The following is an 18,583-nucleotide window of genomic DNA, read 5'->3' on the forward strand; positions in this document are numbered from 1 at the left end:
GGAGGAGGCTGGGTTATTTACAAATTTGCTGCCATTAACTCTGTATAGTTTTTTGTGTTCAAAATCTATATCTTATTTCTGGAGACAGTTGTTATATTTAAAATTTGAAAGTTATTTGGAAGAGTAGCATTGCTTTCATATTCTAGGAGTTAGGGGACAGATATATTATTTGAAGTTTCAAGTCTTTTCTAAAAAGTTCTTCGTAATTGATTACATTATATTTTCCATTCAAATACTCTTATAAATCCGTATCTGAAGCATATTTTTGAAGATTAAAAGTTTAAAATTTTAGTTATGTAGTAGAAATAATTCTGTATAAAAGTTAAACATCAAGCACTTTTGTCACAATCTTTCAGAAATTCTACCTTGCTTGATCTCTTTTTACATAATCTGTCTAAAATTATTACTTGATTTTGGAGTCCCTTACTAACTTATGCTTTGCTTTCTTTTTTAGGTTGGATAAAGAAGCCTACTTTATTTCTGTGAATTGCTGCTTGTCTGTGGTAAGAACATGTCATCTATCTTACCATTCACTCCACCAGTTGTGAAGAGGCTGTTGGGATGGAAGAAATCTGCCAGTGGTTCTGGAGGAGCAGGTGGTGGAGAACAGAATGGACAGGAAGAAAAATGGTGTGAAAAAGCAGTTAAAAGTTTGGTGAAGAAGCTAAAGAAAACTGGAAGATTAGACGAACTTGAGAAAGCTATCACCACTCAAAACTGTAATACGAAATGTGTAACGATACCAAGGTAGGTTGTGTGGTCCTCATGTTGATCATTTATCCTAAAGGAATAGCAGAATTGAATTTAATCTACAGACAAAAGTTGAGGAAATTTTTGTGACAGACTTTCAAGTCACTTGTAAACAACGTGTTTCAGTGTTACGGTATTAGAGATGTATTAGAATTGTTTCATTGTGTTTCATAGCCATTTCCTTGAACACTAAGGAAGTTAGGTGAAGGAGTAAATACTTAGATTGTGTTAAGAAGTTCTGTTGCTTTTGGATGTCAGTGCAGTAAGGTAACAATTTCTGTAGGTTTTTAAAAAAAAATTTCTGTGACTTTGAGTGTACTGTAAATAAGGAACGATCATAGTAATTTTTCTTTAGCCTCCAGCCCATTTTTGTTTCCTTGGTCAACACTTCAGTCATCAGTATATGAAGAACATCTCTAATGTTTTGGTAAATTGTATATACTAAATTGGTGTTTATCTTGAGTTGTAGCACTTTTCCAAGAAAAGAAAAAAAACGTTAAAAGTAATATTTTTGGTGCTGGTATACAACAGGACTTAACCTAAAACTGATTTTTTTAAATAATTTTTTTTTTGGATTAAGCTAAGAAAAAAATCACTTCATTGAAACAGCATATGTGCTTAAATAGATTTCATCATGCAGTCTGTTAATCATTGATTACGTGTTTTTGCATGTAATGCTACTGGTAATATAGTTAAATATACTAATACTAACTGTACTATATGCTGAAATAATAGGACTTTGCAAAATAGAAGTTAGCAATACCGTATTCATAGACTATAAAAAGTAACTTGTGAAGCATTCCATTTGGCACATTCTCTTTTGTCTGGCATTCTTCTTCCAGGGCAACCAGCTCCCCAAATTATCCTTACTGCCAGTGAGTCTCAGTGGTAGCTTCAGTCATGTCTACCAGCTGACCTGTTGTCTGCTTTTGTTTCTGAATTATCACTTCACTTTATTGAATGACGCATTTATTCCTTTGGCTTCATCATTTCATGTATTGCTTGAATAATTTTTCTCTTTTAAGAATGTAAAACTATAGTTGACAACTAATTGGGTAGATTTAATTTTATATTGAATAGTTCTTAGTAGAAGAATGGGGAAAATTAGATTTGTTTCATAACATTATAAACAGAAAGGTTTTCTCTTCATTTAGGGAAAAACATGCCCTTTAATACCAGTAATTTTTGTAGTGTCTTGGTTTGAGTAATGTTCAGGTCTAGTAATGTCGTTGATCATTATAGGTGGCACAAGAATGTGTACATTCTTATGTGGTATATATGGGAGAAAGTGTTTAAATTTTTCATGGGATATTGAAAAAAAGCTTTTTAAAGTTTTGCAGCCTTTCTTTTCTTCCTTCCTCCCTTCCTTCCTAGTCTGGTGATTGCCTAATGAGGAAATCAGAATCTTTTTGAAATTTTATGTGGAAAGACTCTCATACAAAGGAGAGGAAGGAAGTTTTTGTGGGTAGGAAGAAAAAACTGGTAGACTTGAGAAGGGCATTAGTGGCCTTAGGACGAAAGAAAATGATAACCCTGAGTGATTTCAGTTTTTGTTATAAATTCAAATTATGTCACTTAAGGTTTAAGCAGTCTTTATTTTAAGAGCTTATATAAGTAAGCTTGGTGGATATCAAGTGTTATTTGCTGCAGAATTACTGAACTGGGTAGCATTCTGCACTGTAAAAAAATTGAACTATCATTCACATGTCCCAAATCAGCACTTTTTTCCCTTGGTTTTTAATTTCCCATTATTTTAGAACTTTGGCATAGGAGGTAGGTGGGAAAATGGGAATTGTGAGGGAATCATGGAAGGAAAGGATGAACCCTTTTAAGCTATAGGTGCTTAAAGAATGAATTTGACATAGTGCAAGGGAGAAATAGAACTGCTGTGGTATAAATGTAACTATGTATGTGATTCTTACTGTTCCTCTCCTGTGATCTCCCTCTGTTCTTTTCTCCATCAAATTTAGGGAAGGTACAGCAACTCTCTAAGACTAAGTTACTGAGAAAGTGCTGACCTGCATTAGTAGAGGGAGCTTCCTCACCTGAGAGTTCCCTTTACAGATGAAATCACAGTTCTGTTCTCTAGTCCTTAACTTTCTCAAAGTACTTTGCACTTTCATGTGACTCTTTACTACAGTTTTGATTATTGTTGTGCAAATATAAAATTGCATTTTGTAGATGGAAACTGAGACCCAAGCTTGTTGAATTTAAGTTGTGGAGCCATAGCTTTAAACAGTTATTTTGAGTACAAGTCTGCTGTTTTTTTCACTACGCTATACTGTCTCCCCAGGTTGTTTATTGAAAATCAATTCAATACTTCAGGTATTCATTGCTGTGTTTGTACCACACTAAGGAATTTTTCTCCATTAAAAAAATAAATTATTTTAATTGTCTGGTTTTTTTTGCTTTTGAAATATTTTAAAGTCTGGCTATTTCAGTTTTCAAAGGTCAATTCTACATTTTCAACTCTTTGCTATTTTTTGGGTTCACTTAGAATTTTATTGAATTATAATACTAGTTGACATTTATATATTTACTAGACATACTTAAGGCTGCCATGAGACTCCAGGAGGGGCAGACTGGGCACATATGCTTAGCACACTGCTTGGCATATAGTAGGTGCTTAATAAATGTTTATTGACTGATAGTACAAAGCTGAGATACTTAGTTGGTTTCTTGTTACTAACCATTTGCTTACTGTTTGAATTCATCCCAATACCACTTATACTCCCAATTCCAGTGATAATGAATCCATTTTCTCTCTCTCTCTCTCTCTCTCTCTCTCTCTCTCTCTCTCTCTCTCTCTCTCTCTCTCTCTCTCTCTCTCTCTCCCTCTCTCTCCTCTCCCTCTCCCTCTCTCTCCCTCTCTCCCTCAAGGCATTTGGGGTTAAGTGACTTGCCCAGGGTCATGCAGCTAGTAAGTGTCAAGTGTTTGGTCTGAAGTTGGATTTGAACTCAGGTCCTCCTGACTTCATGGCCAGTGCCCTATCCACTGCACCACCTAGCTGCCCTTTAATGAATCTGTTCTCAAGGCAAAGCTACTATTCCCCCTCTTCAGTCTTTGCTTCAATTCTTTTGTCAACACTTTTGTTATTCATATGACACCCTCCAGCTTTGAACATATCCCAAAGTTCTTTCCTATGTCATCATCTATACGTTCTCTCTTGTTGGACATATCAACTGCCGTGGATTTAATTATCATTTGTATTCAAATTACTTTCAGTTCTACAAATACTGTCAGTCTTTTTTCTATACTGTAGCCCTGCATCACCAGTTGTTGACTGGAAATTATGAAATGGATGTCCCATAGGCATCTCAGACTGAGAAACTAAGAATCAGAGGTTAGGTGACTTGCCTGTGCACACTGTTAATGTATATTTTAGGATTAAAATTCAAGTCTCTTCTGATTCCAAGTCCAGTACTTTTGTGCTATATTAGCCTCATAATGATGATGATGATGATGATGAGATGATAACAAGTTTTTAACTAATGTGTGAATAGTTACTTCCCTAAGCACAGTTATTTAAACAGTTGAGGTTAATTGTATATTAAAAGATTAACAGATTTCATCTATAAAATGGGAATAATAATAGCACCTATTTCCCAGGGTTGAGCATAAAATGAGGTAATATTTGTAAAGTGCTTTCCAAACCTCAAAACTCTGTTTACATGCTGCTGTTATTACTAGTAATAATAATAAATTTTACTTTCTATTGTTGACCTGTTGATTTTCAAAAATAGCCTGTAGTTTTCCCTTTTGTACTAGATGGTTCCTATATGTTCATGCACCATTGAATGAATAAACGTCCTGAAAACCAACATGGAAATTTTAAATTACCATTGAATGGTAATAGAGCAATGAGATTTTAAAGGCAGGGCTACCTGAATATAAATGAAAAAATTGTTACCAGGACAGGGGAACCTTTGCTGTCTGTAATTTTTCTTTTAGAAACACAAGAGTCTGTATATTTATATAGTTGGCTTATTCAGTATAGCAGAGTAGAGTGAGCACTAAAATGAGAGTCAAGAGACCTGTATTTTTGTCCCAGCTCTCTCACTTAACTTACATTACATTCAGCAACTTACAACTCCTTTAAGCCTCTGTTTCCTAATATATAAAATGAATAGGTAGGAGAAAGTGATGTGAGATATTTTCCAGCTCTGTCCTATGATTTTATTAATTTTAAGTTTGGTTTGGTCTAACAAAACATTGTGGAGTAGTGCGTTTTCAGCATGATCTGAAATTCTGAATTATTTGAGTTCAGTATTATGATATTAATGGCACTGTCACTTCTTCAAAGAGTGGCTAATTTTAAAATAGCTATGTTTGGCTCCGAAATGTGTTTGTACTTATATTTGAAGATGGGTGTGACTGACCTAGAAATTTAATTTAAAATAATTCACATTGTAAAGAGTTCCAGAGGAGCTTAATTTTCTTAGAACAGGGAAAAATAGTTGGGTACTTAGGTTATAAAGAGTGTTTTCTTTATAAAGCTGTATTTGAGATTAGATGCTAATTATCTGGCATGGAAGCAAGATTTATTTCAGATCACTTATTAGAAAATAACCTAGTTTAGCATTTCCAAATTGGATTAGATTTACACTTATAGGAACTCAGTAAATGTTGAATTGAATTAATATAAATTACTAATGTTCATTGAATTATGCATTTAAGTTTACTAAGCACTTGACATTAGTTACATGAGTGATCAGAAAAGTAGAAAAACCAGAAGAGTACAGCCCTAGAAGTCAAGGGAATTAATAAGTATCATAAAAGTCAGCAATGTCATATGTGTTGCAGAAAGGTCAAAGAGAATGATGGCTGTGAAAAGGCTATTGTATTTCACAATTAGGAGAATGATGGCCTTTGAGAAAGTGATTCAGTAGAGCAAGGATATAGAGGCAGGAAATATAACTAATCTTTTTCTGAATCAGCCTAAGATTGGATTCTAAAAATCACCCTTGGAAATAACATCAGAGTTAACTTATTTCACACCGAGGTTAGAAGACAGTTTTTACATTTTCTTTCTCTTTTATTGGTTAATATTTTTCCTGCCTATAGTTGGTATGGAACAGTGCTTAAAGTAGTAAGATTTGTTTTTGAAGAGATTGTTTACATTCTGAATTAGACTTTGAACAAATGTTCAGCTAAGAACAGTAAGACAAAGCACTACTTAGGAATACTATTGCTGTACAACTTAGTGTTTCTTATAGCATTTGTATGATGTTCTGTGTAATTAGTATGGACTTGAATAAATGATACATTAGTCTTAATGCACTAGTCTTCATAAATTTTGCAGAAAGTTAATTAAAAAAAATATACCACTGCTGTGGTGACCGGATGATAAATGTGAGCAGGACAAACCTAGAGAGTGCATCAGCTATATTTTTGAAGGGAGTGGTCTGAACACCAAGTTTTCATTTTATAAGACTTTAAAAAGTTGTTTTTGAAACTTCTCAGGGAATATTAAAATATAAATATCTACTTTTAGACTGTTACTTGGAGTTGCCCTATGCTCTTTAGTGATGATGAGTGTATTTTGTCCATTGGGTTGTAAGCAACTGCTGGACATGTAATTTAAAGATAGAAACACATGACAGGACCTTAAATACAATTTTTCAATTTGATTATTAAGAGAATTTAAGAGATCACCTAGCCTCTCTCTCCCCTTCCAGGAAGCCAAGCCAAACAAAGTGGGTGTCAATTCTATTCTTAAAACACTCTGGCTAGGGAATTTCCACTACTGCCCTCTGTTCTAATTTGGGATGGCTCTAATATTTCAGCTCTGTTTAAAGGTATGGATACCTTTTTAAGTAATGACAGTTTTTAGAAATTCCTTAGTTTTTGAAGTGGGCACTGGCCTTAAATATTTCAAATGCTTAAATCATTTCAGTAGTATACTATTTTATATTTGATTTTTAACTTTTTGGGGTTTTATTCTAATTCCTTTCTACTCAACTAGTTATATGTTAAGGATGGTCTTTTGCCAGTGTAGTCTGTGCTAGAAGTTTACATCAATTTTTCATTCTTACTGATTGAAAAGGTTTGAAATTTGAAGACATAATCTTAAGAACTAGGAGGTATATAAGCAGGTGTCTTATCAAAACATTTATTATACACTTACTATGTATAAAGCACTGTAGGGAATAAAGAGATAAAAAATATGGTTCCTGCTCTTCAGTAATTTACAGCCTTGAAAGGGGAGTTCAGGAAAAATCTTGAGTGTTTTAGTTCAGCCTCTCACCTATTGCAGATAGATATCCCCTTGTAACGTTCCCTGACAGGTGGGCCATTCAGCTTCTCCTTGAACACTTCAAGAAGAAATTGATACTTGGATTGGGATAAAGCTCTAATATTAGTTCTTCACTTATAATAAACTTAAATCTGCCTCCTCAAAACTCCAGAATCAAAGATTTTTAGGTTTGGAATGGACTTCAGTGACCTCATCTAGTCTAACCTATACTCACAAAAAAGTCCTCACAAGTCATCATCCAGCCTCTGCTTGAAAACCTTAAATAAGAGGGAACCCACTACCTCCTTAGGCAGCGCATTCCACTTTTGGATAGCTCTCATTGTTAAGATGCTTTTCCTGATGCAGTTTTTCCTAAATAATAACTCCCTTTGATTTAGTTGCTCCTAATTCTTCCTGTTAGACCAAAAAGAATAATGCCTCTTTCACCTGACAGTTTTTTAAATTCTAAAAGATAGCCATTATATCTCCTTGGGCATTTTCTTTCCTTTCCTTCCACTGATCTTCATATGTGATGTGGACTCAGGGTCCTTCACCATTCTATGTGCACTTTGGATGATCTCTAGCTTATTGCTATCCTTAAATTGTGGATGCCAGAACTGAACGCAGTACTTCAGATGTGGTATGACCAGGGTGGAGTACAGAGAGACTAATACCTCCCTATTCCTGGAAGCTGTGCCATTCTTAATGCAGCCCAAAATGTATAAGCATTTTCAGCTGTTCTGTCACACTGCTGACTAATATGTGCTTGTAGTTCACTCAAAAACCTTAGGTCAAACATTCCTGTCCATTTCTTTCTCATCCTTTATTTGTGAAGTTTTTTTTTCTTAACCCAGATGAAAGATTTTATATTTATCTTTATTGAATTCTGTCTTAATAGATTTAGCCTAGTGATGGTATGTTTAGATCCTTACTTAGTCATCAATGGGTAGAAGCAACTAAAAGGCAAATATTTGGTGAGGAGGGCCAGGGGATGACACTTGATGTCAGAAAAACTCTTTAGCTATCATAAAGAGCTATCCAAAAGTGGAATAGGCTGCCTAGTGAGGTAGTTGGTATCCCTCATTGGTGGTCTTCAAACAGATGCTGGAAGACCTGACCAATTTGTCAGATAAATTGTAGTAGGGAGTCTTCTTTGTGTGTGTGTTGGACCAGATGGCCATGAAGTCCCTTTCATCTTTATTAGCTGTCCCTCCCAACTGGTTGTCAGCTGCAGGTTTGATGAGCTTGATCCAAAGCATTGATAAAAAATGTTAAATAGCACAGAGCCATATATGAATTCCGGTAGCAAGACATTGGAGACCTCTTACCAAGTTAACATTGAATCCCAAATGACTCCTCAGTCCTGCCATTCAGACTGTTCTGAATCCATCTAATTGTATTATCACATTTTACTGTGTATTCATATGTATTTCATATCATGAGATGCTCTATCAAATCAAACCTAGTTTAAATTATAGCTCCAGAATTCCCCAGTTTACTACTTTATTAACTCTGTCAAAAAGGAAGTAATAGTTTTCTGGTATGACCTATTCTTGTTGAAGCCATGCTGGCTCTTAGTAATCATTGCTTTCTTTCTGGCTTTTTCCCTCCTTGTCACATTAATGATCCATTGTAGAATTTCCTTGGAAGTCAAAGGCAGATCTTTTATTTGAAGACTCTTTCTCTTACCTTTTTTTTTTTTGGCGGGGGGGGGGAATCAGAACATTTGCCCTGTTTCTAATTAGTCATTCAGTAAATATTTATTAAGTGCCTACTATGGGCAGTGGCTCTATGTTAAGTGCTAGGGATACAGAAATCTCAAAAAGACCGAGATCCCTGCCATGGAGATCTCACATTCTAATGTGAGGGAGGGGTGGGATGCGAAAAACTTCGAACAGTTAAACTGTATGCAGGATAAATAGGAAAGAATCACCACAGGGAGTGCACTAGAATTAATCGGGATCAGAAAAGGCTTCCTGTTACGGATCAAGGAAAAGAGGATAGCCAATTGTGTTAAAGGCTTTAGAAAGGTCAAGAAAGATGAGGATTGAGGAAAGGCTATTAGATTTGACAATTAAAATCATCAGTAATTATTAGTAATAATTAGTAATCATTATTAAATGTCAATAGAGCAGTTTTCATTTGAATGATGAGATCAGAAGCCAGGCAGTAGAGAGTTAGGCGAGTGAGAGGAGAGAAAGTATAGGCACCTACTTGAGGAGTTTGGCCACAAAAGGTAGGAGAGATGGGTTGATTAATTAGTGAGAATGGATCAAATGAAAGTTTTTTAAGGGTAGAAGAGAGGTAAGTATGTTTGTGGGGAATAGGGACACAACGTGTAGATAGGGAGAGGTTGAAGATAAATGAGAGTGTGGGGATGATAGAGGCTCCAACCGGCTGTAGAAAATGGGATGGCATGGGATCACTTATGCATGGAGAGGGTTTGGCCTTGCCAGAGAGATGGGTCACCTCTTCATGTTTAACTGGGGTGGAGGACATAGTGGCAGAAGGCATCTGGGTGACGTGAGATTAAGAGGAAAAGAGACCAGAGAGCTCTCAGAGAATGTCTTCGATTTTTTCAGTGAAATATGAGGGAAGGTTCTTAGGAGAGAGTTGGGGGATACAGGACCATGGAGGGATGAAAAGATTTACAAGAGACACTGTAATGAACGGGCTGTGAGTTAATCGGGAGGCTGTAAAAGGGTTGCCTTGCAATAGTGAAGGCCCAGTTGAGATTATATAATATAAATTTGTGTTGGATCCACTTGGCACAGTTTCATGATTTTTTTCCATTTTTGGTAAGCATCACATTCGTAATAGCCAAGCCTTGAGGCTTAGCAGGGCAAGATGGCAATATTAGGGAAAAAGGTACTCCCGTATCTTCTTTCCCATGCTCATTCAAATACTGTTGGCAGTAAGTTGGCAATCATCCACTGGTTCTTTCAGTATCTGGGGATGCAATTCTTCTGAGCCAGGTAACATGTCAAGGGTGACCAGGTGTGTGTTTTCTTATTCTTTGCTTGCTAGACTTTTCTACTTTTTCTCTCCTGGTTCAACTAGAATTTGAGAATTTAGAAATTTTACATTTATTTATTCATTTGATCCTTAACTTGCACATCAACTCCCTGTTGGCCATTTCCCCCCTTTCATTTCTAGTGCAAAGGTCATTCTTGACAGAGCAAAGAGAAAAGCACATTAAGAACTCAGCGATTCTGCTTCTCTTTGTTGTCAGTTATTATTGTCTTGTCCACACCAAGCTGTGGTCCTCACTGTTCTTTGAATATCCTTTTACCCAGTATAGCTAGAAAACTTTTTTGTTGTACTTAGCCTCCCTCACCAGCCTTGCATCATTCTGAGCTTTAACATTTCCTGATATTATTTTATTAATTTTTTTTTCTGGTGAGGCAGTTTGGTTTAAGTGACTTGCCCAGAATCACCCAGCTAGTGTGATGTAAATGAGGTCAGATTTGAATTCAGGTCCTCCTGACAGCCACCTAGCTGTCCCATCATTCCATGTTCTTGTGTTCATCCTTTGTACCTTCCCTCTTCTATACAAAGATACTTAACTAGCAGATCACCGAAATGCTTATATATAGATTACCTAGGTTTTTAGCAAAGCATTTGGTAAAATATCTCTTAGTAGTCTAGTTGGTGAGTTCTCTGTGTATCACCTGTAGGCTGTGGTTCTGTTTTCTGGTGCTCCTTAAGAATAAATTCAGTTTCTATAACACTTTCCTCCCCAGACTAAACCAGCACCCTAACTTCTTTTAATTATGCCTAGTAATATGTTTACATATATTTGTCTAGTTTCTCCATATATCCCTTCACTTATTCCAACTTCCTCCCCCCATAATTATTAATACTGTAAAGCATTTCATTTTGTCAGTGTTCTCCTCTCTCCCTCCTTTTTTTTTTCCCCCCCAAAGGAGGGAGGTCCAAATTTGAAAATCATAACCTTGTGGTCAGGCCAATATAATGTGAGTTACCTTTTACATGAATGTACCTGAAGAGTGCCTTACTTACTTTAGTAGCTGATTTATGCTATTGCTTCATTTATAATATAGACCTCTGTTCATCTGGGTCTTCTCTATTCTGTATAGTTGGCCTTTTGGCTCTGAATGGAAGCCCAAAAGTTCTACTTTGCATTTATGACATTTTTTCTTGTTTATTTTCATCTCCCCTGTCAAGATTTGAATTTTGATTCTGTCACCTATTCCTCCCAGATTTGTCTTTGGGAGATAGTTGTTATATCTTCAAAGCCATTATCTAAGTCGGTCATAAAATAATGACATATGAGGATTGAGAGAGGCTTTATGGAGGATGTGGCTCTTAAGAGGAGCCTTGAAGGAAGACAAGGATTTTAGGAGGTGGAGGTGAGGAGGAGGAAATAATACAAACAAAGGGGAAAGACTGTCTCCTTGTGAAGATGTGGAGGAAGGCAGATAGTTGTTGGGTTTTGACATTAGCTGGTAATCTAGTTCATCTGGTTCATCTGGAATGTGTATGGAAAGAAATAATAAGAAATAAATCTGGAAAGGTAGTTTGGAAACAAATTGTGGAGAGTTTTAAATGTCAGACTGAGGAGTTTGTGTTTTATCTCTTGGAATTAAGAGGTGAAGGGGGCAAGGTTACATGTTCAGACTTGTGTCTTGGGAAGATTATTTTGGCAGGTATGGAAGATGGATTGGGTAGAAACTGGAACTCTGAAGGAAAATTAGGGGAATAATAACGATAATAATAACTACCATTTACATAGTGCTTTAAGTTTTGTAAATCTTTTTTTTAACCTATTTGATCTTTTACATATTCCGTTCAGCAATTTATTGAGGGCCAGAACTAGGGAGACCAATTGAACTATAATGCAGTAGTAGTCCATTTGAGAGAGATTGAAGGCCTGAATTAGAGTGGTAACCATGTGAGTAGAGAGGAAACACGATCAGGAGAGATAATGTGAAAGTAAAATAGACAAGACTTGGTAACTGATTCGATATGTGGAAGAATTGAGAATAACTCTGAGGTTGCCAACCTAGGTAATATGATAGGAAGGATGGGTTATGTACTCAATTGATATAAAGAAGTTTAGAAATGGGGGTGAATGTGGGAAGAAAGACAGTGAGTTCTGTTTTGGACTTATTGAGTTGGTAATATAACTAGTATTAGAATTGGGATTTGAACCTAGGTCTTAACTATCTCTAGGTCTAGCAAACTGTCTTGCCTCTTAGCATTCTTTATGCTGCTTCTAAAGACTTTATTTGGATTAGATATGTGAAGTCTGCATTGTTTTGTTTAGATTGGACTTTTTCTATATGTATCTAAACGTTTTAATAGACATCTATTTCACATAATTTCCCAGATATACCCTCCCTTAAGCCTCTTGAGCCTTCCATTGTAACAGAAGAAGATGGCTAAGTAGAACCAATTGGGGGAAAAAAAAGTCTGCATCTGTTAGCATATGCAACATTAAGACACATAACTGGTATTCTTAAGTGCATTTGAATCAAAAGAAAGATTCCTGCTTAAAAGAGCATAACCTTACAACAAATCTTTATAGAAGGAGTGAACAATCAATCTATTACTTTTCTGAATCTAGCCCAGTGATGCCAAAAGTGGTGATTTTTCTTAGCCTATTTCAGGCCTGCACAACTTGTGGCACACCAAAGGATTTCCTCTACATACAGAGGACATTTTCCAAATCCTGTGGCAGGCAGGCATGGCTTGCTGGCCACAGGTTGTGCTGGCCTGGCCTATTTACTACGTTTGCTGTGTACTTTCTAACTTATTGGGGACAAAGTTAAAGATATTTCGTATAGTGTGTGTGTCTGTCTTTGTGCGTGTATGATTTCTCAGTTTAATGCAATTTTTTGTTTGCCAGACTTTTGTATTTTTTCCTTCTTGGTTAAACTGGATTTCAAGAATCTAGGACACACCAACTATAGAAGAAATTCCTATGACTAAAAACATCTCTTCATTCTACAAGTTCTGACCCTAAGAGAGAATGTTTTGTGCCCCTTGTAAAATATAGGTGACTTCAGATTATATAATGTATGTTTTCTTCCTTTGTTTCCGGTTTATGACTTTGGTAGCACTTTAGAATTGACTTTAATGTTGTTACAGGTGATGTGTTGTAGTTATTCGTACCTTTTAAAATGTTAAAATAGTTTATTAGGCATTAATTGTTAGTATGAAGTAATAACAGCAATAAAAATAGAAGAGCTTGGCTGGCTATTTTCTTAGTCTGTCACTTACATAGAATAAATCAGTTTTAGTGAAATGTCCCTAGTTAATTGTTCTCTATACAAAGTAAGGAAAGGGACAATCACAAAGAAAGAAATAGTGACAAGACATTTTCTTCTTAGTATTTGCTTCACATGAATTTCCCTCAAGTTTTAGTGCCAAAAGAGGAGGATAAGAAAGTTGAATACAATTTAGGAAGTCAAATAATCCTTTATTCCCCCAAAGTGGGTTTTTTGGGGAGGTTGGGGTGGGAATAGTGGTAGAGGAAGGGAATCTGGGAAAAGAACCTCCGAATATTATTTCTTGACTTTTAACATTTCCATTGCTTGGTTGGCTATCATAAAACTGTTTCCCAAACTTACTGATTGCAAAAATGACAATGTAAGTATAAACTTCGCCTAGGATGCCTCCAGAAGGATATAGACAGATCTTTGCTATTGGTAAGATATGACGATAGAGTTGTTAGGTTTAAACTGGACTGGTTGTGAAAATTAGCTGAGCTTAACATTCTTCTACGTGTATATTTGGTTCTTTTTTGGTCACCAGGGTTAATGATCTTTTACTTCTAAGAACTTTTTTCCACCAGCTTAATATTTTTATCTGTAGTCTTTGATGATATTACAAGAAAACATCAAAATACTTCAGGAGTAGTTCAGATTAGCTGCTGTATATACAGTTATATCTTTTTTTAAAAAAATTTATTTAACTTTAGTTTTCAGCATTCACTTTTAAAAGATTTTAAGTTCTAAATTTTTCCCCTCCCTCCCCAAGATGGCCTGCAATCTGATATAGGCTATACATATTTAGTTATATCTTAATGGGGTCTCAGTCAAGGTACTTTTAAACTATTGATCAGTTTATGTAATTGACTGTAATATAGAGGAACAACAAATATCTTGTATCTTTGAAAGGAAAACAAGCAACCCTGGAAAGTTCTTCTCATTTCTTTAATCTTTTGTCATATTTATGAGCATTTCAACCAGGACTCATTGCTTTGGGAAATGAGATGAAAGATAGCATATGGCAATAAAATAATGGAATAGAAAGAACTAATGGAAGCTGTATATGAAAGCAGTATGCTTATCAGAACATTATATGATGCTTATCTAGGGATAATCTCCCAAAGGATTTTTATGCTTGAACATCTTGAACTAGAACATTTTCTGTTGAATTAGGTTTTTGCTACTTTTGCTTTCCCGTTGAGTATGATCTTTAATGAACTACTCTGTCTTCTTGACATCTTTAATTGCTATTAATTTAGGGTAGTAGTATTTTTCCATCCTGAAGAGTTAGTCCAGTATTATCATTATGCATTAGAGTATGGTTTGAATTGTATCATAATCAAATTAAAGGATCTTTGATACTTTATTTGCCTTGGATAATAATTCTTTATGTTTGAAAACCTTTACAGCTTGGGGCAGCCTAGATGGCACAGTGGTTAGAGCACCTGACCTGGAAGACCTGAGTTCAAATATGACCTCAGACACTCAGTAGCTATGTGGCCCTGGGCAAGTGACTTAAACCCTGTTTGCCTCAGTTTCTTCATTTGCAAAATGAGCTAGATAAGGAAATAGCAAACCACTCCAGTATCTTTGCCAAGAAAGCCCCAGATGGGGTCATGAAGAGTTGGACACTACTGAAATGACTGAACAACAACCGTTATTTAAAAAAAAAATAACCCTAAGGCTCCGCAGTGAGTCTAAACATTTTGTATTGATCTTTAAAAAGCATGTTCTCAGGGCAGCTAGGTGGTACAGTGGATAAAGCAGTGACCTTGGAGTCAGGAGGACCTGAGTTCAAATCCAGCCTCAGACATTTGATACTTACTAGTTGTGTGACCCAGGGCAAGTCACTTAACACCAATTGCCTCACTTCTCCCCCCCACCCCAAACAAAACAAAACAAAACTGTGTTCTCCAAGTTTTATCTTAATCATATTCAAGCTTGTTGATTTTTTTAAAGTAGTATTTTCTTCCCTAATCAGCCAGTAAGCATCTTATAAGCACCTAATATGTACTGAGCGCATGCTAAGGCAAAAAAAAAAAAAAGGAAACAATTTTTGCTCTCAAGGAGCATGTTCTATACATTGAAAGAATACTTATATTGATAAGCACATATAGAATAAATATATGCAGGATAAATATCTGGTTATAAGGGTTGGAAGGCACTAGAAGTTGAGGGAATCAGGGAAAACTCTAGGAGGTGGTGCTTGAACTTTGTGTTTTGGGGGTTTTTTTGGCAGTTGGGGTTGAATGACTTGCCCCAAGGTCACACAGCTAGTAAGTGTCAGGTGTTTGGTATGAGGCTAGATTTGAACTCAGGTCCTCCTAAATTCAGGGCTGGTGCTGTATCCACTGCGCCACCTAGCTGCCCCCTTTGAACTTTGTTTTGAAGACAGTGAGGAATTCTATAAAGTGGAGGTGAGAGGGAAGTGCTTTCCAGGATGGGGTCAAGATGTGGAGAGGTCAGCCAGTGTAAACACATGGAGATGAGAGATGGGTTGTCATATGAAAGGAACAGCCAACTTGTCTGGATCATCAAGTGCAGGAAAAGGAATAATGTATAATAAAGTTAGAAAGATTGGTTGGGACTAGGTTCTGAAAGCCTTTAAATGACAGCCAAAATTTGTATTTTATTTAAGAATCAAAAGGAGCCACTGGAATTTATTGAATAGGGGAGTGATATAATCAAATTTACCCTACAGGAACATCATCTAGACATCTGTGTGGAGGCTGGATTGGTGGGGGGAGACATTTTAGATAGGGAGATGAATTAGGAGGCTATTACAATAGTTCAAGCAAGAAGTGAAGATGTAAATAAATTGGCAACTTCATGTGTAGAAAGAAAGGAACTGATGTGAGAGATGTTGTGAAAGTGGAAAAAGTGGCATGATATATCAGATGAGAAAGAAAGATGAGTTGAAGATAATGCTAAGATTACAAATCTAGGAGACTGGAGGAATGATAATATCCTTGACAGAAATGGGGAAGTTCAATAAAAGGTGAGTTTTTCAAGAAAGATCTTGAGTTCTCTTTTGGAAATGTTGAATTTGAAAGGACTTGTAGAATGTTTCACTTTGAAATGTGTCCCATTATATAGTTGAGTATGAGAAACCAAAGCTCAGAGATTGTTCGGATATAGACCTGAGTCTTCTGCATTGGGCAGCTAAGTGGCACAATGGATAGAGCACAGCATGGAGTCAGGAAAACTTGATTTCAAATGTGGCTTCAGATACTTACTATCTATGTTACCTTGGGCAAGTCACTTAACCCCGTTTGCCACAGTTTCCTCGCCTGTAAAATGAAACAGAAAAGGAAATTAAAGATCATTCATAATTTTGGAGAGGGCAATTTCAGTTGAATGATGTCAGAAACCAGATCATGAAAGATTGAGAAGTGAATGAGGGGAAAAATGGAGGTTGGTTGGTTGATTGGCTGTTGTCCTTTGTTCTCAGAGGACCAAAATGACATCACTGTGTTGAGGTCAAGGTAGAGTGTGTCTGATTGTGGCTAATCAGATGAATATGAGTTCGGAATGCTTTACCACAGGTTGGGCATAAATAGTCCATTTGAACATTTGGAGTGGAGACATCTATAAATTTGTGCATCTCATGTTTCTTTTGAGTTACTGCAATTCTGCTTTGTTCATAGAGCACAACACCTTCTTAGATACTAGCATGCCATGCTTGGTGATCCTGTACCAGAGTCTCCCATGTCTCACAATTGATTACCAAGTTCTTCACAGAAACCTTGAGAGTGTCCTTGTATCACTTTTTCTGACCTCTGTGTGAGTTCTTGCCTTGTGTGAGTTCTCTATAAAATAGTCTTATAGGCAAATGTACATAATGTGGCTAGCACATCAGCATTGTATTCTCTGCAGTAGAGTTTTTGAGTACTTGGCATTTCTGCTTGAGAGAGGACCTAAGTGTTTGGTACTTTCTCTTGCCAGGTAATTTTCAGAATCTTCCTAAGACAGTTCAAATGGAAGCAATTTAGTTTCTTGTCATGGTGCTGGTAGACTGTCCAGGTTTCACAGGTATACAAAAGCTCAACACAACAGCTCTATAGACATTCCGTTTGGTAGGCAGCTTAATACCTCTTATCTCCCCCACTGTCCCTTGGAGCTGCCCAGATGCTGAGCTAGCTCTGGCAGTGCCTGTGTGAACCAAGTCATGTATGTGTACATCCCTGGATGATAATATGCCAAGGTAAGCGAACTTATCCACAGCACTCAGAATTTCTCCATTTGCTGTAACTAACGGTTCCATGTATGGATGGTGTGATGTTGGCTGGTGTAGAACCTGTATTTTCTTGGTGTTTAATCATTAGACCAAAATTAGCACAAGCGGTAGAGAAGCAATCCATATTTTGTTGCATCTCAGTCTCAGAGGCTGCATTGAGTGCACTGTCACTTGTGAACACAAAACACAAAGTCATGCACCAACTCTCCCTCCACTTTAGTCTTGGCTTTGTGGCCTTTTCAAGTTAAATGATTTGCCATCAGTGCAGTAGCTGACCTTGATGCTATTTTCATCCTCATTGAAGGCATCTGACAACATTGTTGAAAACATCATGCTTAAAAAGCATAGGATCAAGCACGCAGTTCTGCTTCACTCTGTTGGTGACTTGGGAAAATGTGACAGCATCATCCATTATCCAGAATTCATGCAAGCTGTGCTGTTATGAAACTGACATACAATACTGATGAACTTCTCTAGGCAACCAAATTTTGCCATGATTTTCCATAAGCCTGCATGACTGGCAGTATCAAAGGCTTTGGTCAGATTGACAGATGTTGTGTACAGACTTCTGTTCTGCTCCTGGCATTTCTCTGGAGTTGTTCAGCATCAAACACCGTATTGATCATTCCTCAGCCCTTTCTGAAGCCACACTGCCTCTTGGGTAGATGACCATCTTTGCCAGCAGTCACTAAGAGAGAGACTTCCCTGTGATTGTCACAGGACAATCTATTTCCTTTTACTTTATGGAGATGGACAATGGAGGCATCCTTGAACTCCTGAGCGATAACCTCCTCTTTCCATATAACCCAGAAAATTTAGGTTAACTTTTGTATGAGCAGTGGATGCTCTGCCTTGTAAACCTCAGCTGGAATAGAATCAGCACCAGACACTTTGCCTTAATGCCTTTCAAAACTTCTTCAGTTGGAAGTTTGGCTAGAAAGGGATTGACTTCAGTGTGAGATATATGGTCAGTGGCATCAGCACTGATTAATGATGGTCTGTTGAGAACACTATGGAAATGTTCAGCCCATTTCTTTGGGATCATGTCCTTATTATTAATCAATGTGGCACTTTACTTGTGATGGACTTAAACATTGCTTTCTTAGAGACAGACAAACTGTCTT

The 18,583-nt window shown here is 36.7% G+C and overlaps 1 protein-coding gene across 5 annotated transcripts in view; it reads left to right on the forward strand.

Annotated features, from left to right (window-relative positions):
• SMAD2 (SMAD family member 2) overlaps window positions 1-18,583 on the forward strand; it is a 97,564-nt gene that overhangs the window by 25,094 nt on the left and 53,887 nt on the right. For 4 of the 5 annotated variants that reach the window (XM_078153270.1, XM_020985803.2, XM_078153271.1 and 1 more), the window contains exon 2: window positions 455-747. In XM_078153270.1, coding sequence (XP_078009396.1) covers window positions 512-747 — 236 coding nt within the window. In that variant the 5' untranslated portion in view covers window positions 455-511. Of the gene's footprint in view, window positions 1-454; window positions 748-18,583 lie in introns of those variants that run through there. The other variant, XM_020985806.2, reaches the window with a different exon arrangement.

This window comes from Phascolarctos cinereus, unplaced genomic scaffold, assembly GCF_003287225.1.
Source record: "Phascolarctos cinereus isolate Bilbo 61053 unplaced genomic scaffold, phaCin_HiC Scaffold_4;HRSCAF=312, whole genome shotgun sequence".
Classification (NCBI taxonomy): domain Eukaryota; kingdom Metazoa; phylum Chordata; class Mammalia; order Diprotodontia; family Phascolarctidae; genus Phascolarctos; species Phascolarctos cinereus.